The sequence below is a fragment of the Ruditapes philippinarum genome, unplaced genomic scaffold (genome assembly GCF_026571515.1).
Source record: "Ruditapes philippinarum isolate M1 unplaced genomic scaffold, ASM2657151v2 ctg1123_1_1_1_1, whole genome shotgun sequence".
Classification (NCBI taxonomy): domain Eukaryota; kingdom Metazoa; phylum Mollusca; class Bivalvia; order Venerida; family Veneridae; genus Ruditapes; species Ruditapes philippinarum.
The window spans coordinates 89,755-115,557 of NW_026854207.1; the positions used below are offsets into that span (position 1 = coordinate 89,755).

The 25,803-nt window shown below is 31.3% G+C and overlaps 1 protein-coding gene across 2 annotated transcripts; it reads left to right on the forward strand.

The window, feature by feature from the left end:
* The first annotated feature begins 1,755 nt into the window (after positions 1-1,755).
* On the forward strand, positions 1,756-25,123 carry LOC132739432 (serine/threonine-protein phosphatase 2A regulatory subunit B'' subunit gamma-like). 2 transcript variants are annotated; one of them, XM_060727145.1, is made up of 13 exons: positions 1,756-1,961; positions 2,183-2,301; positions 4,616-4,720; positions 7,127-7,239; positions 7,838-8,006; positions 8,730-8,774; positions 14,079-14,222; positions 14,907-15,043; positions 15,392-15,467; positions 15,902-16,039; positions 17,565-17,597; positions 22,251-22,378; positions 23,052-25,123. In XM_060727145.1, exons 1-13 carry the CDS (start codon positions 1,877-1,879, stop codon positions 23,158-23,160), a joined length of 1,401 nt encoding a protein of 466 aa, XP_060583128.1. In that variant the 5' UTR covers positions 1,756-1,876; the 3' UTR covers positions 23,161-25,123. The 2 variants fall into 2 exon arrangements, with proteins under 2 accessions (XP_060583128.1, XP_060583129.1); XM_060727146.1 differs by lacking the exon at positions 17,565-17,597 and having other exon boundaries at positions 1,757-1,961.
* Positions 25,124-25,803: the final 680 nt, after the last annotated feature.

The following is a 25,803-nucleotide window of genomic DNA, read 5'->3' on the forward strand; positions in this document are numbered from 1 at the left end:
ATGTATCCGACTTGTAAATAAAATTTACTTGACTTGACTTGACTTGTTCTGTTTTTCACTGCTTTAACTAGATAATGCAAAGACAATGTCTATATATTTGAGAGAAGAAAAAATGATCTGACGTATGACACGTGCAAGTGATTATCGGCAGCAATCAATGCGCTAATACGATGATTTTGATAATTGGATTTTCGTACTTACTCTAACTGACTTATTATTTAAAGTCAATCATTAAAAGATTTGACAATTTATATATATTTTTTTAAATATTCAAATTTGAATTAGATCTATTCTAAAAAAATATTTATTTTTGGAATAGTATCAAGTACTTTAACCATCAGTTAATGAAGTAATAACTTAAAATACATAACTTATGATTTGGTGACTGTGATGAATCTCCAATAGAAACACACTTTCAATTAATTGTTTTTGTGGGCCTTAAAAACTAAATCTTATTTTTGCAGACTAGCTCTTATTTTCGCAAAAATATCTTATTTTCGGTCTCCATCTATACCTTGGTCAACACATCTGTTGCAGTTGAGACGAAAATAGTATTAAACAGAATCTCTAAACAAAGTCCAACACGGCAAAATCGAAAACAACCTTACGTGGAAGAAAACTTAAAACTGATAACACTGTCACTACACAACCAAACACTAAGAAACTATATAACCCCTCACAAAAATTCAAAACATATTTTCTATCAATTTCCTCTCTAAAATCTTAAGACAAACTTCACCACGACACAATATATCAAGAGTAAATGTATGAATTAACAATTCTAATCTGTGTCACTATTCTCAGGACATACTCGTCGGCGTTGGCGTTATAGAGTTGGTTAACGAGTCCATTTTCTCAGAAACTGCAATTTAGCTATTCACTTCAAACATTGTATACATGTGTACTGTCATACTAAATCAAAAGGTCACGTAATCTTGAAAATATTTAATGCTAAGTTATATCCCTTTTTCAACATTTTGGCCTAGATTACCAATTTCTTTATTAACCTTATGGCTATAAGGCACATTTCTCAAAAAAAAATCAAACACATTCACTTTAAACTTGGAGTTCATGTTCGCTATTAAATTTGAAATACTTTTTAAGGGAAGATAGTCGATCTGAGAAACTTTTCTTAATTTGCTTTATTATTTCGCTTTTCCATTTAGAATATGTACGTGCCTCTTTTCTCAAACCTGAAATATTTGTTCACTATCAAGGGCAGGTAAGTCCTAAGCACTTTAGCAGGGTTATGCCACCTTTTCCGTAGGTTTATTTAGCTAAACACCGAGAAAGTGGAGCTCTCTGTCCACGTATAATTTTTTATGTTAGTAGGTAGGCAGACACATAGTCAAAATATATTGACGTGCCAAAGCTAGATTCTGAGATATTTTCGTGCTGTGTCAGAATTACGCTTATTGAGGCGAGAAATTGCCCAAACACAAAATAGCACAATATCTCGTCGCGTAGTACAACAAGTTGGACTAGGCAGGCACATCTATAAACGGACTGACTGACTCTTGAAAGCAATCTGAGGATATTCATTTTTTGAAGGAATATTCGAGAACAGAATAACAGTATTGATATAGATGTATTTTAATATAATTATTCTATAAAAAAGCAAATTTACAGTATTAAAATTAACTTCAAGAAAATCATTTGCAACTTTCAAAAATGGCATAAAATCTTGTTAACCCGCAGAAAAAACTTGTCGTAACATGAAATATTGTGGCGTGAAACCTAATAGAAATTTCATCCAATCAAAAGCCTCCTTACAAAATCGAGCGAAAAATCAAGATGGTGGATGTAAACAAATCCCAACATGAAGTTTTGTAAAAATATTTGAAATGCTCAATAACCTAAATGTTTGAGAGCTAAAATGACATTGAAAGATAAAAAGAAAAAGTCGTTAGTTACCATGGAGTGGAAGAAGTCTTTGAAGAAATACGTCGAAAAGAAAAAGAGTGAGAAATTGATGTTGTTAGAGCGAAAAATTTGAAAAACAAGAACACCCTCTTAGTCTTTAATTGGCCTAACACATTTATTATAATCAGTCAGAAATGTAACATGCATGGTAAATGCAATATGATTTTATGAAAATTATAAAATGTTAAGAAAATATACATTTCAATGTCAATGAAAGCAGGTCTAACTCCAGGAGATTGACGTCATTTTGTTATTGCAGGTAAAGTTGATGAGGAGCAGGCCAAGGCAGAAGAAATGCAAATGTTCACAGAGTTGTATCATGAGTGGAAGGGAACAGACAACAATCACCACCTTAAACTGCCTAGAATATATGATAAAGTAAGAAATGAATAAATGTTCATGGAATTTGGAGGTTACGTACCAAGGAGGTTACGTACCACTGCATAAATGTACCATTTTTGGAGGTTACGTACCACTAAAGAAATATATAATAAAGTGATAATAAGGGATAAGGTGTGAAACTATCAGGTTTATTGTTCAAATTGTATTAATTTTGTAATGAGATTAAATATGTATGAATATAAAAGAATAAAGAACAAACCAATTAACGATAATAAACAAGTTTTATTTACAACACAAAACTGAAACGAACAAACGATGAAAATAATTAATAACACTAATGTAATTACATGTACTAAACTGAAATGAACAGTACATGAAACAAACCACGGTAAATATAAAAAAAAACCTTTTCATTTATAGTATTATTTTTTTTATTTATACGCTTTTCACTGAATATGATACTGAAATAGTCGAGACAAAATAATTGATAACAGTACATATGCAGGTTACATTTTATTTACAGACTCATATATATATAAACACATAATTATGTTACACTCTGAAATGAAACAACAATACACAATTAACAAGTATTTTTTTAAATATTTTATTTATCCGCACTGAATAATAATAATATACTGAAATAAAAAAGCCAAAATAATTGATAACAGTACATATGCAGGTTACGTTTTTATTTACAGCCTCATATATAAAAACACATAATTATGTTACACGCTCTGAAATGAAACAGCAATACACAATTAACAAGTATTTTTTAAAAAGGTCATTACAGTTGTGATATCGGACAAGAATTGCAGTATATTTATATGTTTATTAGAGTTCACTCATTTAAAGTTTGAGTTACACGTCAAAGCCGGATCAGAGTTGTGATAAATAATTAATACCACACTGATTCACTCATATGTCAATAGTTTGCAATTTGTTTGTGATTTGTTAGATTACTCATTTCTGAATGTGTGATAATCATATATAAAACGTTTGCATTTATATTAATTAATTGCTCATGTGTGATTTTTAAAAAGTAATAATAAAGTTTTAAAATTTGGTCTTTTTTTATAATTGTTATGCTTTATATTATTTGTATTTTATATAAATTATATATATGGTACGTATCCTCCAAAATATATAAGTGGTACGTAACCTCCAAAAATGGTACGTAACCTCCTGGTACGTATCCTCCGTGGTACGTAACCTCCAGTAATCAATGTTCATTATATGCTGTACATGATGCAAAACGAAGCAGACCACAAATTGTACCATTTTAAGATAAAGCATACCACCAATATTCATGCATATAAAATGTCACACTGTGGCCAGGTGTGAAAACGGACAAAATTCTGTGTAAATGTTCCCACATTTTGAATTTGTTAATAACTATCAACCTTAAAATTGACGTCCTAGCCCCTAAAATGCAATAACTTAAATAAGGAACTGTATTACTTTTAACTAATAAAGAACTAGTCTACATCTTCATTTTCATGAAACATGATGCAGTTAAATGCAGGTATTATATTATTACCATGATGTGAAATGAAAAACAAGAGCTCAAAAGTGGCATGATTACCAAGAAATACTGAAACTGTTCCAGAAAATATAAATACCAGGGTTTTTTTTTTCCAGGATTTTGGGAACATAACCCATACCCATGGAATTGGGAATTTCAGCAATGTTTTGTTAAAGATTGGGAAAAATTGCATGACTGAAATTTTGCAGTGATTAAATGAATGCAAACAATCATGCACTGTCTAGGATGGCATCTTCAAACATTTAAGCACTATTACATTGAAGAAGCCCATATTTTCAAAAATTTTAGAACTCTTTATTCAATTATCAATATCTTTATTTTGTAACTTTCAATTGGGAATATTTTCAGGTGGATTGGGAAAATAATATACTATTTTCAATTGGGAATATGACCCAATAACGTCTATAAAATAAGCCAAAAAAAATCCCTGATTTATTATACAGTTGAACAACTTTAACTTTATGTGACAAAATATACAAAGTTCATATCATTTCTGTCAACTACTTAATGGCTACTGACTTCAAATTGTTACATTTATTAAATGAAAATTTTCACTTACATTTCAGAATCTCTGTTTTGCGGTTTATTTCTGTAATTCCATACACTTAATTTTTTTTAATGCCAGTTGTGTTAACAGTTTATTTATTGAGTTTATATTGATTTAAATGTAATCTATGTGTGTAATAACAGACATATTTGTTTTTCATACAAGTATAGGCTTTTTGAAACATAGTTTCTATATTACTATTTATGTAAAGCCTGTAGGCTTGTAGTATATAAAATTGTTTTTATAAATGTCTCCAGCTTCCTTCAGAAGAAGAACCTTTGCTTCTCAAGTTGAGAGAAGAATCAAGAGCTGTGTTCTTACAAAGAAGAAGTCGTGAACTCTTAGATAATGATGAGTTACAGGTAATTGTTCTAGTATGAAGAGGGACTAGAGGTCTTTCTCCACTAATAAAGCTGGAAAGTTGCCTTGTGATCAGTGTGTTTTAAAGTTCCACCTGTGAAATTGAAAAGAAAATGGCTAACTAAAATTCTTCACTAAAATTATCAAACGGTTTATTAAAAGAGGTTATGACCCAATTATTTAAAGGCATACCGCATGCTTGGTGTTCAACCCTTTTACAGTTGGACGCTACGCTTTCCTCTTTTGATTACATCTGACGGACCAAGTGGGAGACCTCTATGATGGACAGTTCTTAAAGCCCTTTGAGGACTGAATTGTCTTAATGTTCGTCTTCTGCCATGCTTCGTCGGGCCCTTGTAGGTTGATTTTCTTGTTGCTCTGTCTTCCTTTAACGGCATCGAGTACTTTGGTAATGGTCATTAGGCAGTAACTTTTCTCTCATATTTACATAATTTTGTATGTGTTTTATTTATTTCGTCTAATGTAACCATGACCATTGTTAGAATTTCACTTGGCGGGGGATTAATTTTATTATACATTTTTTCGTGTCATTCAGGAACATATTGGGGCTAAGAGTGAGGTTTGGCGCGCCTAAAACCAGTTTAAACTCCTCAGTGGTTTAACTACCACTGACCGTTCCAAGGCGGTACCCCTTTGTGTTCCTTCACGTGTTTTTCTTGTCTGTATTGTTTCTTGTTTTTGGATGTTTACATGTTTTGTGATGTCTGTCTTGTTGATTGTCGTTGACGGTAGGTATTTTCTCTTCCCCCCCCTTCCATTTTTACCCCCCCCCCCCCCTCCCACCTTTTCACCCGTACAGCCCTTTTCCCTTTAATTCCCTTATGGGCTGTTTTTGTTTATATTATTTCACATTACATGTCCCGCTCCTTTCGCCCTTGTGTCCACTCCAGGTACAGTGAAAACTCTGAAAACCGGACCCTCTGAAAACCGGAATCCTCTGAAAACCGGACCATTTTAAAAGTCCCGTATTTTCTCCTTATATGTTCATTGAAAAAAATCCTCTGAATACCGGAACCTCTGAATTCCGAAAACCGGACGCTTTTCTGTGGCTTCTAATGCTAAACATGCATAAAAAATCCTCTGAAAACCGGACAGCAATTTTAAGTGTCAACTTTCTGTGTATTTTAAAGTATATTAAAACATAATCTCAACAGGTGACATGTTCAATTACCAGTTAATGATCACCCTTTTTATCTATGCAGGTGTGAAAACACTTGTAAGTGTGTGTTAATTTCTTATTGGCAATTAAATCATAGCTCTTTCATTATAATTGTGCCTTTCCCTGTATAGGTATGATTTTTTCTAAATGTTTTTAATTTGTGTGTTTTTTTTTCTTCTTTAAATATAAAATGTCTAAAAGAATTAGAAACTTTTGTAAAATGATTCCTGTTTTGCTAAAAAATTTGATCTTTGTTTAGATATTTATTATATGCAAAAGTAGTAATACTAAATTCCATTAATTACATATTTTAAAAGCCAATTAAAAAAAGATATATTTCAGACAATGTGTTGTTTAAATTTCTGATTTTCTGAATTATATTCATGGATTTGCATAATAAAATTACTTAAGACATTTATTGTTAAAAGAAATTAAAATATGACTTAGACAAAAATGTTAAAAAGTAAATACATGACTGTACAAAATGTTTCAACAAAGTCATTGTTCAAACACATCATAATTATCAATAAATGTATAAAACCTCTGAAAACCGGAATCCTCTGAAAACCGGACTTTTGGTCAAGTCCGGAGAGGGTCCGGTTTTCAGAGTTTTTACTGTACTTGTTTGGTGCCTTCTGGGTGTCCTGCTTGGGTGTGTCCGGGGGCGACGTCCTATGAAAGTTGCCTTTGCCTTGTTGATCTTTATTCTTGTTATTTTATATTTTATATTTATATTGTTTATCTCAGAAAACTTGAAAAAAATCAACTAAAGTTTCTACTGATAATTAGGAAATATAAATGAGTAAAGCTGGAATGTTGTCATATTACTACAGTCAGTGTCAATAAAACTCCTATCAAAAAGGTAATTTTAACTTTGTCTTGTAATGTATAGAGAAGAAGTTATTTACATGTACTTAACATTGTCAAATCTGAAAATTTTTGTTGTCCACTCCAGCAATTTTAATCATTTTTATATTTTAGGTTTCCAGAGATACAGATTATCTGGATCCTTGACACAAATGGAAAATTATCTTAAGTCTCGAACATACCAATATCTGCATCTTTATTGATGCTAATTTCATCTTTACCTGTTCTCATTTCACAACTTACATAAACATCCTCATGGATATTGGTGAAGCCCAAATTTATTCTAAACTAGAGTCATTAGGATGAATTCATAGTTGTAAATACCGTGCATGAACCCTGAATAATTTATTGTTGTTTACAGCGACTTTGGTTTTTACTGGATCAGTATCATACACCACCACTGGTAGGTGAGGACCAGATGATCAACTTTGAGGATTTTCAAAAAGTTGCTTCAGAAGCTGGACCTAAATGCCAGTAAGTTGAATTTATATAGTTGGTGAAACTTTCATGTAGATGCAAATAAGAGCCGCGCCATGACAAAACCAACATAATGGGTTTGCGACCAGCATGAATCCAGACCAGCCTGCACATCCACGCAGTCTGATCAGGATCCATGCTGTTTGCTTACAAACCCTATAACAAGTAGAGAAACTGACAGCGAACAACATGGATCCTGATCAGACTGCGCAGAGGCGCAGGCTGGTCTGAACCATGCTGGTCGCAAACCCATTATGTTGGTTTTGTCATGGCGCGGCTCATATGTTTTTATTTTCATTATTGTGTGTATTCATTTATTCAATTGTAAAGAAGGCGTATTGAGTTTGAGTCAGATAATAATTATGCCTTAGATAATGTATTCGTTACCATTACAGTAATCCTGATAAAGACAGTCATCTTCATTACAACTACATTTTGACTATTCATTTTGCATTATTTTATTATTTACTACAGTTTTGGCTCATAAAAATGTTTCATGTTCAATCATAATTTATGACATTTTGTATTAACATCAACATTGTCAACTTTAAAGGTAGAAATGATTTGTAAAAAATTAGTGCAACTTTATTTACAGACAGTTCTTCAAGTCAAGTGTGTTCACTAAGTTACTACAGACCGATCCATATGGTCGAATATCCATCATGCAGTTCTTCAATTATGTGATGCGTAAAGTTTGGTTACATCAGACTCGTATAGGACTCTCATTGTATGACGTAGCTGGTCAAGGATACCTCAAAGAATCAGTATGTTGTCATTTAGTTCTGTTTGCCAGTACTTATATCTGTACAAAGACTAAGTGATGTAACTCCAATTTGAAACCGGTTTTACTAAGTTTTATTTTCATTAGATGATTTTGTTTGTAAAATTGTTGTGTAAGCGCAATAAGTTTATATTGCATGTCATTATATATATAGAGCAGCTGTCATCGGTAGAAACAATATGATGTATTGCTGATATTTTTATGTTGATCAATAATCGATACACATTTAAAAAAAATTGATAATTTTGACTAAGTAATAAAATTAAATGTCTACAGTTTACAAAAATTCACCAAAAACATTATACAGTAGCAGGTGTCTATGTCTAACACAATACTGTTGTTACATAACGGAAATATTTCCGATATCAATATTTTATTGATATGTCTTGCACTGAATCAATGACAGCTCTCATCATATATTTTAAAAGGAAAAGACCAGTGCAAAACGAGACAGCATTGTGGTGCCATATGCTCATGGTCTGCACTGTTTGCTTCCCAGTCCAAACTTATTTTGAAATAAAAATTGATGAACCTTTTTTGTTCAAATTGTAAGATGGAAAAGTCCATTTGCAGTACATGTATTTAGTGTGGCAAGTGTTTGTTATACAACAGACTGCTTTGTTAGTTTGCATCTTTGATGACTGGTTGATTAGTAATTAGTATTGTTTTTGAGGCTTTCAAAATAGTTCTGTTTTTATTTTTGCAGGATTTAGAAAACTATATTTTAGAACTCATTCCCACCCTTCCACAGGTAAGTTTGTTATCTTATCATTTTTTGTTTAACATCTTCAAACTGGTGTGGTAGATAATATTAGATATTAGTATTACACTGAACAAGTGTTGGTTCAATATTAAATTTATTGAACAAGTTGAATAAAAGTATATTATGGGAGCCCTTGCAAGCTTAATATTATTTTGTTGAACAAACTCAATAAATTTATTTCTGAAGAAGCTACAAAAATTCAATATTCTTTTTATTATAGATCCCAAATAGGAACTGTTTACATTAAAAATCACCTTCTCATTAACTAGCTTATAGTGTAAGGCTAATGTTTAACTCGTCCTTACACTATGTTTGTATAATGCAAAGTATGTCATGTCAAAATATATGCATGGCCATGCAATACCATGTTTATGGAATCATTAAACACATATGAGTATCTGATAAATATATTTATGTACTTGGTGTTACATAATCAGTTGTTCATATATATGTGTGCTGCTTACAATACTGTGTTCATGTATTGTGATTGGCATTAAGTACTTATTAAAATTCATACCAAAAAAAATGAGTATTAATAAATTTGTACCATCAAGAAAAAATAAAGGACACTTGTTAAACAGTGTAAAAACTTCATTTTTGATAACACATCTTAAATTGTTTGTGGTAGTGGTCCTTCAAATTGGCAGTTTTTTAAACAATTACATAATTTTTACAGTCCTTTCCTCCTTCATGCTTTGTATTTAATTTTATACTCTTAGACTGAGATGCTTGTATGTCCATTCCTCACATAATTTTGTCTGGACTAATCTCAGCAACCACTGACTGGATTTCATCTCAACTTCATAGGAACCTTCACTACCGGAGGTGCCATTATTGTCAACTATATTTTTGTTTAATTTTTTATGATTTCAAAGATAAGACAAAGGTCTCACTTAAAATACCCAGTATGAAGTGTTATGAAAATGTCCAGGTGACATATAAATCTGTTTAATTAAATCGTATTTCAACTTTGTTATCCATAGCTGTAAAAAATCTTTTTTTGTTATTTAAAAAGATGGACTTATAGTATTGACTTTGTCATCTGTCCTTTGAAAATGCCAGGTTTCATTTTAGTTTAAATCCTTCAATGGTGTAGCTCTTTAATTGAAAATTATATTTGTTTACTTATATACATACTTGATAAAATTATTGATAATTGTGTTAGATTTATCGACAGGTAAGATTTTGCATTGTGTCAACAGCATGATAAATCATATGAATGTCATACTCCTAAGTATTTGGCTGTTTCATTTGTGACATAAGCTTTCACCTGAATGTTATAATATTATATATGCTGAACGGTAATCTTTCCTTCATGACAACTCGGTAAGAATTTGTTATTAATGTTTAAAACATCAATTAAGTACATGTAGCTTAAAAATTGTTCTAAAAACATCATCTGCTCCATCTTGTTATTATTTCCTGTAAATAATCTACACTTTGAAATATTTAGATATCTTTAAACTGAATATCATTCCCCTTCAATTATAATGACAAAAGGCATATACAATGTACTTCTGTATTTATGTATGAGTGTGTTCTGGCCCAGTTGTGCCTAGCCCCTAATTTTGATTTGCATGTTGGGATTTGAAACTGTTTATCACATGTTACAAAATTTAGCAGAAAAACAAGACAAGTATGTGTCTCATACTAAACATAGTCAACATCACATGGCTTTATAATTTATGTAAAATAGTGTCTGGCCTATTACATTTTTTACAGGATCAGATTTCAATCTATGTGTAGGTCCATTACTTGACGCTGAACACTTTTGATGTAACCTTTATTTGTTTCGTTTTATCCAACCCATAATTGTTTTGTAATAAATGGTTTTTGAAGTAAAAATAAAGTGGGGTGTCAGATGTAATTGTTTTATGTAGATAAGGTCAATGAACCTCGGAATTGTGAAGATGTTTCCATAAATATACATATATATGAAAGTTATTAATGTAAGTCTAAAGAGCCACAGTTAGGCCATGACAGTTTTCTTTTTAGTTCCTAACTAAAATTACATATCGCTGTTTTAATATAAGCTGTGTAAACTACTTTAGGCTGCTTGAAAGAAATATAACATGTTGCTGATTCTGGAATGGAAAATGATCTTTAGATGAGTTATCCATAATTATATACTGATAGTGACTAGAACAAAACTTCATATTGCATAATAGGATCATTCTTATTGTATCACAGTACTTTCAATTTTACTATATAAAATGAGCCGCTTCATGACAAAACCAACATAATTCGTTTGCGACCAGCATGGATCCAGACCAGCCTACGCATCCGCGCAGTCTGATCCATGCTGTTCGCTATCAGTTTTTCTACTTGTTATAGGGTCTGTAAGCGAACAGCATGGATCCTGATCAGACTGCGCGGTTTATGTTGGTTTTGTCATGACGCGGCTCAAATACTGTATATAGTTCTGGACTTTAAACCTTATTCTTTTTTACTGTGGATTGAGAGCATTGTGTACTTACTAAGTCAGCATATATGACCTTAACCATTTGTTCAAATTAAACCAATGAATTATTCATATTTTTATTGAAATATGCATTGTGAATTTTTTATTAAAAAGAATATGATAAAAAAATGAATAATTGCTTCTTTTAAATTACATGTATTACAGTTTTGTATTTGAATTAAAAAAAATTCGTTTTTAATCTGATTATCAGTAATATAAAAATATGATATACTATTGATTTTGATTTTACACAGAAGTTATCAATTCCATAACGTTTTAAATACTTTAGTGCTTATGACAAATTTATACTTTTTCAACTTGAATAATATATAAAGTCATTCTGTTAATTTAATGTAATATTCTTAATAACTATGGTAACTGTGAAAGATATTTTAGTGTCTAAAAGTAAAACCTCAAATGTTGCAACATATGACCTTTAACAGTCATGATGTTAAAACCAGGTTTAGGTATAAACCCAAAAATCAACCAATAAATAAATAGATATTTATTCGTTACAATCAGCACTTTAAAAAGCGATATATATTATAATGCATGGTGAACAAGTCTTTTTTGTATTTCTTCACAAAAGCATGACACAAACAGATTTCTTTTTTATTCCTCATCAAATATTTTTCATTTCTCAATGGCTGAAACAATAGCTTTTATTGTTATTTTGATAATTGTTTTATATTAATAATAGAGCATTTTATAAAGTACTGATTGTAAATAAATCTGACAAATTCGAAATGGAAATATAATTAGAGTACAAAAAGTATCAAAACATAAGTACAATTTATGTACAAATTTTTACCCTTTCCTGGTGTTATGCAGCTCTTGAAATATTTTTATGCCCCCACAATGTGGGTGCATATAGCGTTGCACTTGTCCGTCCGTCAGTCCGTCCGTCCGTACGTCCCGAAATCTTGTGAACGCAACTCCTCTTAAACCGGATGGCAGATTTTGCTTAAACTTACAGGGATGAACAACCTTAATATGTAGATGGTAGTAAAGGAAGGAATTTTTGCTGTGACCAAATTTAAGAGAATTATGGCCCTTTGTTGATTTTTTTACTAGATACTATATAGAAATTTTGTGAACGCAACTCCTGTTAAACCGGATGACAGATTTTGCTTAAACTTACAGGGATGAACAACCTTAATGTGTAGATGGTAGTAAAGGAAGGAATTTTTGCTGCGACCAAATTTAACAGAATTATGGCCCTTTGTTGATTTTTTCACTATATACTATGTAGAAATTTTGTGACCGCAACTCCTCTTAAACCAGATGGCAGATTTTGCTTAAACTTACAGGGATGAACAACCTTAAGGTGTAGATGGTAGTAAAGGAAGGAATTTTTGATGCGACCAAATTTTACAGAATTATGGCCCTTTGTTGATTTTTTCACTATATACTATGTAGAAATTTTGTGAACGCAACTCCTCTTAAACCGGGTGGCAGATTTTGCTTAAACTTCCAGGGATGAACAACCTTAATGTGTAGATGGTTTTAAAGTAAGGAATTTTTGCTGTGACCAAATTTAACAGAATTATGGCCCTTTGTTGATTTTTAGCTCGACTTTTCTATGAAAAGGGGAGCTATCCTACTCGCCCCGGCGTCGGCGTCGGCGTTGGCGTCACACCTTGGTTAAGTTTTTCGTACCACCCCACTTTATTTCAGAAGTATTACAAGTATGGCTTTGAAACTTACCATACTTGTTCACCATCATAACCTCCATCTACAGACAAGAGTACATAACTCTGTCAAGGTTTTTGACAGAATTATGGCCCTTTTTTGACTTAGAAAGTGTATTGAGCTTGGTTAAGTTTTTTGTACCACCTCACTTTATTTCAAAACCATTGGAGGTATTGCTTTGAAACTGACCATACTTGTTTACCATCACGACCTTCATCAACAGACAAGAGGACATAACTCTGTCAAGGTTTTTGACAGAATTATGCCCCTTTTTGACTTAGAAAATACATTGAATATGGGTAAAATCCACTTATTGCCTTAACCCTTTTAGATATTGCTTTGAAACTTTTAATGCTATTTCACATCATTACCCCCATCTGTACGCAAGAGAAGGTAACTCTGTCAAGGATTTGTTTTAAAAATTAAGGCCTTTTATCGACTTAGAATCTTGGTTAAGTTTTTAGTACCAGTCCACTTTTTGACTGAACTGTTTGAGATATTAATTTGAAAGTTGGAATACTTGTTTACAATCATGATTCCCAAACATGTCCAGGAGAAGGTAATTCTGTCAAAGATTTTATTTGAATTATGGCCCTTAACTGTCAATGTTTTGTATTATAGGCAAGCACTAAAAAACTTAAAAAATCTAAAAAAATTCATTCCTATCCACTTGTTCACTTTACCATAAATTATGTCATATAAACATTGCTGTAATATTCAAGGGTATCAAACAACTAGTTCACTTTAAAAATACAGAGATTCTTGTATTGCCTTTTACTGCAAAAACTTTTTTTATTGGCAAGCAATAAAAAAGTCGAGCGCGCTGTCTTACGGACAGCTCTTGTTAGTTTTCAACTTGTGGCACATGTAGTCCAAAAAATATTTGACCTAGAGTCATAAGATTGACAGAACAGTGGCGTGTGGGGGCATCCGTGTCCTATGGACACATTTCTAGTTTTTTTTGTAATTGGTAAGAATTAACATTGTTATATGAGTTGATTATCTAGGAATTCATTTATTTTTACCTCATATCATTTCACGGTTGGGACATCTTTATAAAGTGATATAACTTATCAATTAGTAGATTTGCAGGTTATAATTAAATATATCACTTAATTTATATACTTTTCTGCTTACAGTTAAATGGATTAGAGAAGTCATTTTACTCTTTCTATGTGTGTACAGCCGTCCGGAAATTCTTCTTCTTTTTAGACCCAATGAGGAAAGGAAAAATCAAAATACAGGATATACTAGCATGTAGTTTTCTAGATGACTTGTTGGAAGTAAGTTTTTATATATTTGTACTTTCAAGTTTTTGCAATGGAGTTTACCTGTTTTTCATTTTAAAATGTTACATTTTTGGTTCAAGTGATCCTCAAGATCAAAAACCATGTACTCAAATTGAGTAGTAGCATGTAGTATAGAGGCTTGTCTGAATGTATGAATGTGAAGCGTAACTTGGTACCAAAATGATGGCATATACCTGTCATGATTGTGTATAGCTCTGATAGTTCAGCCCTTAATCTGCTGAATATATCCCCTTTGATTTGCCCGACTTTGACTTTGGAACAATCCATTTAAAGTTTTAAGGAATTTCAATACCAAAATTTGAAAAAATTGAGCTGCACAGACTGCACATATGTGCTGACTGGCCTCACTCTTTTCTGGTGGCAATGACTTATCACTTTTAGTTCCAGCAGAGCACATGACTTGTGTATTTGCATTGTCTGAAGCTACATTTAAATCACTTTAAAAAAATTTCTTTTTCAACAATTTATTTTAGAAAGACAGGGGTGAAATTTTGTTCTATTAAATTTTGATAAATGATGCGGCATGGCTGATACTTGCTATTAACAATCCTTTACCAAAGTGACGACCCACAAACATTGATAAAATATGTTATTATACACTTCACATATGTTTACCAGAAAATGGTCTTTAACTATGTATCGTTGTTTGGTTCCCAGCTCAGGGATGAAGATCTGTCTAAAGAGATGCAGGAATCTAACTGGTTCTCGGCTCCTTCAGCTTTGAGAGTATATGGGCAATATCTAAATCTGGATAAAGATCATAATGGAATGCTGAGTAAAGAAGAGCTAGCAAGGTAATGTAATCTTAAATAATGTGTTTTTTTTTCACTATTTTGATTTTACATGTTTGTATTTTGGGATCTCTTTCCAGGATAGCAGTGGGCCAATGCCTTGGTAAACATTACTTTTCTTGGGATAACCATTATGTATTATTGCTCTCAGAGTGATGTGTTATTTATATAATTGTTTCAATATTAAACAATTAGGTATATGCAGAGAAGTTGTCAGTGTAATTAATATAATACGAATCAGGTAGCAATCACCATGTTGTTGATCACTGGTATAATCCAAATAAAGTTCTTGTTGAAACAGATATACAACTACATGTAAATAGACAAACCATTGTAGCATTGTATTTACAGATATGGTACTGGTACATTGACAGATGTGTTTCTAGATCGTGTGTTTCAAGAATGCCTTACATATGAAGGCGAAATGGTAATTTCTCGACAGTAATTTTTTCAACATTATCAGTTTTCCAGACATATTTGTATTCAATGAATTTTTCTTATCAAAGATTAAAAAAATAATTCAAGCTTTCCTAAATTAATAAAATGAAAGGGAATTTCAAGTATTTCACCAAATTTTATTATTGAAAACATTTTTAATGTAGAATAATGATATTTACATACATACATTGTACAAGGATAAAACCTACTCACTTCTGTTGTTTAGTTTCTAGTTCATATTTAAATATTTAGACATTTATTATTATATTGATTGTTTTTTGAATTGCCATGACATTAAAAAAAATAACACTCTTCAATTAAGTTAGTTATATTTAAACAATTTTCATCTTTTCATGCAATTTAGTGAAGTATATGTTGTTTTACAATTTAACCAGTATGAGGTTTTTTGCATTTTGATTACAGGATTATAAAACCTACCTAGACTTTGTATTAGCACTGGAAAACCGGAAGGAGCCGGAAGCTTTACGTTACTTGTTTCGTATCCTCGATGTTCAACAACGTGGCCACCTTAATGTTTTCTCTCTCAATTATTTCTTCAGGGTAAGTAACTCTTGTACATCTGAGTCAGTGGTCCATCTTATTACAATTCATAAATATCACTGTAATATGTGAAATTGAACTTATTTGGGGTATAACACAATGCTGTAGTAATTCCGTAAAATTAAAGCACAATTTGTGATGAGCATTGTATAGTTATCAACTTGAATTAAATCTAGATATTTCACTCTAAAGGATCACAATTCTTGATCAAATCAAAAGGTAATTTAACCCCTACCATATTTGTCCTTTGGATTTGGATTTTTCAAGTGTTATTTGAACTCTCGCTAAAAATCTAATAAGGGCTTGCCTATCTTTTATTCTGGACAAAACCATAGATATACAGGCTGTTCTCATTGTCAAATGCTCAGGCCCGTCTCATTGTCAGTTGTGTATCTGGCTGTCTAATTGGCAAATATGTCAGCCAGTCTTATTGTCAAATGTACAAGCTGATCCCATTGTCAGATTTTAGGCCGGTTCCATTGTCAAATGTTAAGGAACATCCCATTGTCAGATGTTTAGCCAGTGTAATTGTCAGACGTATTCATAATGTAAAGGCCTGTCTCATTGTCAGATGTAAAGTAATGTCCTGTTGTCAGATATTTAGGCTGGTCCCATTGTTAGATGTTTAGGCCGGTCCCATTGTCAGATGTTTAGGCCGGTCCCATTGTCAGATGTTTATGTCGGTCTCATTGTCAGATGTTTAGGTGGGTCTCACAGAAAGATGTACTCACTGATCTGACTGTGATCTGATGGCATTCACAAGTCATTTTAACCATAAGCATTCAAAGGTTTTTAGACTATTTTTTTTTTCATTCAGCATTAATATTTTAGTTTCTTTGTCAAATCTAGCTTTTTTCAGTTTTGCTTTTATAAACTATTTTGACTAATTGGAAATTAATAAGATCATCATAGAATCTGTCCAACAATAAGCATAAGCATATTTATGCCATTTATATTTTGAAAAAGTTTACATCCTGAAATATTACATCATGTGAAATATGTAAATAATGAAGTTAAATATACTAAGAAAGAATCAGTTAATTAATGCTTTTATTCATTAGGCCTCTGCTAGATACAGTGGATATTATCAAGATTTAAAGGGTATAAAGCTATATATTGTGAAAATTTTTATGAACTTTATCAACAGTAAAATTGTATTGGTTCCATAATCTTATGGTCGGTCCTCGAAAGAGTTGTGACATAGAATGTGTCTCTTATTTATGAAATAGTATAATATATTATTTTGCTATTCAAATAGGCAATGCTTATACTTCCACAAACATTTGTATAGACAGAAAAAGTAATTTAGGCTAATAAAAATTTTATACTCTCCTTACTGTTGCATGCATGTATTTTGGCATTTGGCTTCAATTTCAATCAAAATTCTTTTAATAAGAACAAAACTCTTTTCTTGTAAACATGAAAAATACATTTATAAAGATATTTAACCAAATTATACTGTTTTATATCATATTTAAATTTAACTGGTTGAATATTATAACATAAGGTATTATAAAATTATTAGGGGGTCATCAAAAAATATGCGGCCGAGATTCCTGTAAGTATGGTCATAATTTGAAGCTAACATACTTGCAAATTTATGCTTCCATTCTCATGTATTAAACCAACCTTTTCATGTCTAACCACCTACTGTGGAGATGGGACTGAAATAAAAATGATAATTAACTTCTTATATTTTAATATCTGTCTAAAAAGACTCGCAGGTGTAATTGCAGTGTCTTATTCAGAAAAATTAAATATTATTGTAAACATACTTTATGCTCAATTGTGACAGAAGTTCTTCCAACTTATATTAATCACTTTTGAGTCTGCTCCCTACGACTAACCAGTATTGGTGTCATAGTAGGAAACAGGGTCATGACCCTGACCTGTGTAGGACAAAATACCATAATCACTGGGTCACGAGGCAGACACCTTATTCCCTAGGTCACTGGTCCCATATTAATATGATATTGAGCTTGTAGATGGTGTTAAAATTCGTAAAATTTGTTCACTCTATCCAGTGTGGAAGCTGAGATGGAAAGGAAGTATGTTTCTTATGTGACCCCAAACAGGAAGTGACCTGTAACCTTCCATCTATTTCCCAGAAAATTGTCCAAGGGAAACAACTCAAAATTAAAATGTGATGCATCAGCTGGACTGTTTCACAAAGAAATATACTCACAAGTAATTTTGATCATACACTAGCGTCTGTACATTTTTGCAGACATAAAACTATAAAAGTGTATTATAGTTAATGTTGTCTCTATTTATTGCATACAATAAACTTGAGAAATCTACTGTGCAGAAAATATTATGGTAAACTCGTTTGAAAATAAAATAAATCTGTTTATAAAACAAAGTGGATCCCAGGCACTTTTGTCTTTGAAACATTTTATCAGAAATCTGCCTTTCATTTACTGTAACACCTGCCGGTAGTTTTACATTCAGGCTAGCGATAAGAGTCCATAGGGATCTCTTGTATATCTGGTTTTATATACATGGTATTATTTCACAATGTGATGCAGGAGACCTGTAAGCTTTACTATAAAAATTTATCTAAAGATAGAAATAATCTTACAGTGAGCAAATGATTATTTATAGCCGAAACTCTTGACATATTTTTATGTCTTTCACAGGGATGTTTTCTGTATGTTCTTTCAAAAACAAACCATTGTTATTTTTTGGCAGCATTTCTAACATTTTTGGGGGCAATAATAGTGTGTTAGCTTCAGCTTATAATCTCAACATTATTAGAAAACATTAGAATATTTTATTGGACATTTTTGTCTTTATTAATATTAATAGAATTTTCATTTAGATTTCATCACTCATACACCTGTCATGTAACACTTGAAAAAATCATTAATGAGCCGCGTCATGACAAAACCAACATAGTGCGTTTGCGACCGCATCTGCGCAGTGTGATCAGGATCCATGCTGTTCGCTATCAGTTTCTCTACTTGTAATAGACTTGTTAAGCGGACAGCATGGATTTTGATCAGACTGCGCGAATTCGCAGGCTGATCTGGATCCATGCTGGTCGCAAACCCATTATGTTGGTTTTGTCATGACGCGGCTCATTTATCAAACATTATAAAATACCTATATATCATTTTAGTTACCAGTAATCAGAAACTTATTTCATTCATGTTACATTATCATCATTGCATGGAGATTTGGAATGTGATTCTGTAAAGATTGATTTAATACAACGTATGTTGATTTTGTTGTATAACATTAACTGCATTGTAATGTTGAAGTTTTTAATTATTGATGACTCCGCATTTATATGGTTCTAAGACAAGGTCACATTTCAATGTTAAACTATTTAGTATTGGGGAAAAAAAATGATAAGAAAGGTATCGGTCATTCTTAAATGGTGAGCTTTATCTTGGCCTCGGACTGGCCGTTTTAATGTCTGATATGTCCAAGTGAACTGCATGAAATTATCTAAACTACAACCACTACAGGTATAATATAAATGGAACTTTCTTGTTTAATAATGTTATGTATATATCATTTTATTTACACCAAAGCCTTTTTTGTTGAATTCTGAGCTGTCATATTTTCAATTTTAAGAAAATAGACAAAGGCCTTGCATGCTTATTTGTAATAAGAAGGAAAAGGCAATGTTCTTTGTGTATTGCTTCATTTTTAGATTTTTTTGTTGATTGTGTGCAAAAAAAATCCACTGAAATCCTTTAGTAATTTTATAATACATGTCACACTCCTTTTAAACAATTCATACTTTGAAGCCTGGCTTAAAGTTTGCATAATAATTTGAATTTTATTGTAATTTGAAAAGTCGCTTTGGCTGCAAAGTGATTTATTGTTGGCTTGCAATTTGATTTTGTGTCAAACGCCAAGCATTCCTTACTTAATAATAAAACAACTGCACTCAACATTTAAAAAGGGTGAAATGAATAAGATTTCATTGGACATGAAATTTATACATGTATGATATACTTTATAGAGGTCACATCATTCTTTAGATATAGGTAATATTGGTTAAAAAAGCTTTAAATATCATTAAATAGTTGTCTGTCTTCTGGTTTTGAAAAAAAATCATTATATAGTGAGGATATGCCTTTTTTGAAATCATATTTTTTCTTGAAAAATAAACATACAGTGCAAGTGTATCATATAAGTGCAGTACAGGTCTGTAACTTCTCTAAAATGAGCTTTTGTTTAGTGTTAAGTTTAAGCTAGATAAAGGAATATAGGTCATCACAATTAGCTTCTTATAGAGCTATAGTAGATGGAAATGTATATCTGTCTTCAATGAAGATAAGTTTCCAGTCTCTGTATTTATGCAAGGTGTGTTTGCATTTAGATTGATGCAATGTTTACATCAATAGCAACAATAGAGTACAATGTGCAATTGTCTCAAGACTGATTCAAATACTTTCCAATGGGTGGGTCCCCTTGGGACGGATATTCCGATTCGAACCGCAACATATGACAGATATTATAAATCTTGTCTTCTTGCCTGAACTGTTGGCTGTTACAGGATATAATGAATAACACATGACATCACCATAAAGTAAAGATTGTATACTGTTGTATACACATTGTAACTTTGTGTCCTAGAAGTCCCTTCAATAATAATAGACCATTTCAAAAATCAGAATAGGACAAGTCAATTACACCAATTCATTGTAGAAAATGTTAATGTCTGGAATTTATCATCGATGATCCATGTACATATTAAGAAAGGGCAATAGATTCATATGTATCTGTTAGAATAGTGTCCTTTTCTTTTATTTGGCTTCTTTTTTTTCTAAATTTTTCTTTGAGCACTGTTAGCTAAATGATGCATCTTTAGGTGGCACCGTTACAATTATTTCTCAACAATACATTGCTTTATAGACATAGTTTTTACTAGATTCATTGCCTTAGATAAAATTATAGTTCTTAACTTTCAAAATGGTAGAAACTTTTAAGAAATTAGTCTTATAGTTCCTTTCCTCATTTTTCATTTTTCCTGTTAATTTTGTTGGTGTAAATTAAATATTTATCCAGATTCAACAATCAAGTTAGCTCTGCAGAAAGAGTGCATTGATGAAAAGTAGATTTATTTTTTCGTTCATTCATTTTTTCATTTGATATCAAACTCATTGGAATGCTTTTTGTTGCTAGTGTGATACTAAAGCCAGTTAATATTAAAAGGAAAAAAACTAAGAAATACTCATAATTATTTGAATATTTGGTCTCTTAAAAGTTACATAGAAATACATGCATTGTTATACATATAGTGTAATGTCTGTAATGTTAGCAGAGAAAATTTAGGGTTGTATAATTATATTGTATCATGATAATTTCACCCGACGTTCAACGTTTTTAATTGAGATAGTGAAAAATATCAGTGAGATATGATTTATATTGCACTGGTAGAAACAGTGTAAGGTATAGAAGTTTGGTTATCACACTTCACATTAAAAGATATAGAATCTATCTTGAATGAAAAGAAAATTTCAATCATGTACAAAAAGACTGGCAGCAAAATACATGTCAAAGGTACATGTATATAGCTTTACAGTTTATAATTAAATTGTTACTCAAAGTACTCAGATGTGAGCATATGTGATAGCATAATGTGCATTGTTGTCCACAATCTCTTTAAACAATGTCTCTTCCTTAACCACTGTAGATTTTGACCAAACTTCACAGGAATGATCCTTAGGTGACCCTCTACAAATGTCAAATGGTTCAAATCTTATGCATAAATAAGTCACAACAGCAAAAAAAGTCTTAAAAATGAAATCTGTCTGTAAACATCTTTTTTCAGAAAGTTCAATCCCAAAGCTTATCTATTTGGCATATAACACCACAAGTTAAATAAATTATGCCCTAAATGTTAAAATTGGCCTGCCCTGTAATCACTAAATTAATAATACATTGTAGACTTATGTTGAAAAATGCTATTAAATCCACTTCTCTGAAACTAAATGTCCTAGAACTTACTGGTCATGTAGAATTTCCTACTGGACCTCTATTAAATATTTTATTAATAATTCCCCCTGGGTAAACATGAACCCACTTGTGGCTACTTTTGTTACATTTACTTGTATACGAGTCTGACTTTAAACATATGCTCAACTTGTCATATGAGTGATTTATGAAGAGAGGTAGAAATTTCCTGAAATACTGATTTTTATGTTTCCATGGAGATTTGTTTCTATGAAGATAGTTATCTATTTACTTGCAGGCAATACAGGAACAGATGAAGCTACATGGACAGGAGCCTGTATCATTTCAGGATGTGAAAGATGAGATATTTGATATGGTGAAACCTGCCGATCCATTAAAAATTACCCTAGAAGATTTAGTTAACTGGTAAGATATAATGATGTAGCAATTAAGACTTGTTCAATGCATTAAGACATTCTCGTAATATGAAGAGTAAACAAACTACTTGGCCTTTATTTCTGTGTATACAATAGTTGAAATTTCATAATGGCTGCAACACGAAAGTTTTAGCAAAAATATTGTCAAAACAGGATTAAAATATTCATATACCATACAGGTATAACTGTTTGCCTTGATGTTATACATAATAAGTGATTGTTCAATATTGTTGAGAGTAGGTTTCAGATTTTAAATGCTATGATGTATAATACTATAGATAATTAAGAAATATATAGTCACATCTCTTCACTCCCTCAGTGTCTAAATTATTTAGGTAACATCCTTTACAGTGACATAATTGTAAAATTAAAGATATATGATGATATATTATCTGAACTTTAAACCTACTGCAACTGAAAGTGACAGGCCTTTGCCACCAGTACAGAGCCAGGCCAGCCTGTGGCCAGCCTGCGTAGTTTGACCAGGCTCTATACCATTGCTAGCTCAATGTTGGTAAATTGATATTGAAATCCCTTACGATTTGAATGATGTGTTCTAAATAATTCCACTCACAAAGTTAATGGTTGAGAAAAAAACAAAAAAAGCATAATAAATTTTATGATGTAATCATTTTATATATTGTTTATTTTTAATATTTCAGTGGTAAAGGTGATACGGTGGTTAGTATTCTAATAGATCTGAATGATTTCTGGACGTATGAGAACAGAGAATATCTAGTCCCCGAGACCACAGATGATGGTGATATATAATCAACATTCATTAGTATTATACATTATACACATTCTTCATCTTCACCGTAGACAGTTAGCTGTGGTTAGGTGTTCTAACAATAAATTGCTGTTAGGTGATCCAGCAATAATTTTAAGTTGGGTGTTCTTACAATAAGTTGTTGTTAAGTGTTCCAACAATAAATTTCAGTTAGGTGTTCCAACATGAAATTTCATTTCCCTGCTTTGACTACATGAATTGTATGTAACAATTTATCTGAAAATAACATATTTAACCTTTAGAATAGCTGATGGCCACTTTAATCCCTTGAGTAAAGTTTATGGTAATAATGACTTCCCTGTACAGCCTGACTGGCCTATTTTTTGCTGCTTACCTTTAATATTTTGATATCAAAATCCTCATTAACAAATAATGGACTGTTCCAAAGTTAAAGCAAGGCAATTCCATTGAAAAAAAGTGTGTAGAATCATATTTATAGTGTTGTCAAGGTAATATTTTGAGAACTATAGTTTATTATCTATCTGTCTGAAAGGATCATTCTATCATAAACATTTAGGGTATTATTATCATATAGATCTTTGTTAGTTTCTATACAATATGTTTGTTAGATATTTTTGTTCTGGTTGCCCGTGGTTACCTAAATAGGAATTCAAATATGAAAAAAGTAAACAGGTATTGTCAGAAATCATTATTTCATGATTATAACACTTATTTTGTTGAAATTAATTTTCACCATGCATTTACATTTTCTTTATTTCACGGTTTGTAAATTGTGCTGTGTTTTAATCAGAGATATGTTGTTTTATGATGTTTTTAACACAAATTATCATTTTAACATGTCATTGACCTCTGTTGTCAGTACATAGTCTACATAGAAACTCATTTCAACTATCCAAGGACAATTACTGGTAAAATTCATTATCAAACTACAGTCCAAAATAACAAATATAGCTAGAAGTTTAAGTCAACATACTAAGTGAGAATTGATGATGCATGATGAGCATTTGATATTTCCTGTATAATTAGCGATTGTTTAGCTGTAAACATTATATGTTAAAATTGTGATATTATATGACTTTTTGGTAACGAAGTCATTAATAAGTTGGAAAAAAAACTGTTCTGTTTTCAAGTTTTTGATGTGCTAGTGCATGTGTTGATATACAAGGATACATGTTTCTACCATTGTTACTACATTGTACATGTATTTTTAAATTGCATGAATATATCTTAGTCAGTATGACTAATTGAGAGGTTAGAATGTGTGCTAAATTAAGACTTAGAAATAGTGATAATTGTTCATTTTTTATTTTAAAAAAGCAATATTTTAAACTACTAGTATATGTTTGGACAGTTCATAGTGAAACACATCTATAATATTGTCTCAGTATTAATGGGGATACAACTCTTCATATACCAAATATGTTTAAATATTTGGCCAGAATTATGATAAAACATAGTCATAGGCAGATCTTATTTCTTTCCTCATATTGTCACTAGCTTCAAACTTTCAATGTATAAAGTTTCTCTTGTTTTAATTTATATTTGAAATAATAGACACAAAAAAGATACAAAATAATGAAATTAGTAGTATTATGTTGTCCTTTTTATTTACGATAACAAATACATTTTGTACTGATTTTCTAACAGCATGTCCTTAGACTTTGGATTATCATTGTGTAAGACTTAGTGCATGTCTTTATTTTGATTTTCATCTTTTATCTTAAAGCCTCAATCCACTTATCATACAAGTAGAAATTGATTATAGAACATACTAAATGTTACATGTATTAGTAATAATTAATAAAAACCTCAATCCATTATTAATTAAACAGAAATTGATGGTTTATGTTTTAGTTGTAGATTTTTAAATGCAATTGATGAATTGTTTTCTTCTTCTAACACTGCCTTTTTATGAATCTTTTGTGTATATTTGTAAGGAATTAGCATTTATTTTGTAAATAAACTATTTTTGAGAATGAACAATGTTTTTACTTTATTTACCTAGCCTTTTAATATAAAAGATCACAATAAAGATCAAGGTCATTCAAGAACTTTATTGTGATTATTATGTAGCCGGATAAGTTTGGGCGATGACTACAGCCCCGAATACAGTGCATATAGTTGTGTAGTAATTACCAGTTATTTCAGATACAAGACTTGGCTTTGTCTAAACTATGGCTTAATCTAAGAAAGAATACAGTTTATCACATTGCCTACGTGTAAGAATGACTGAATTAATCTTGATTTATCTCCCCATCATCAGAGATTATTGTTGTGGTCTGTGTTTGACTGAAACTTTTATTCTCCAACTTCCTACCCCACAATACTGGCTGATTTATTCTATAGTGAATCTTTTATTCAGTGTCGCTGATATTTCTTGTTCTCTTACAAAGACCACTGAAAGGCAGAAACATATATTATGATATATATATAGTATATAGTGTCTCTGAGAAAGCCCTGTCATCCCTCTCAGGTATCTCTGATATTCTTGTTTTCTTTTAATGTTAACAGAGAACAATAAAAAATCATGATTTTTAGAACTTTATTTAATACTGATTTGAAATGTGACAGAATATATATACCTATAATTTTGTAGAATAGTTAAAATAAACATCAAGTAGTGCCATACTGTAAAACAGTTTTATATGCACTCCAATCATCGG

What these genes read in the sequence shown, in the direction of transcription:
- LOC132739432 (XM_060727145.1), top strand. Translation starts at nt 1,877, where the DNA reads ATGACATTGAAAGATAAAAAGAAAAAGTCGTTAGTTACCATGGAGTGG. An exon ending in TTCTAGATGACTTGTTGGAA is followed by an intron (nt 14,223 to 14,906) that starts GTAAGTTTTTAT and finishes TTTGGTTCCCAG; the next exon opens with CTCAGGGATGAAGATCTGTC. An exon ending in TTACATATGAAGGCGAAATG is followed by an intron (nt 15,468 to 15,901) that starts GTAATTTCTCGA and finishes TTTTGATTACAG; the next exon opens with GATTATAAAACCTACCTAGA.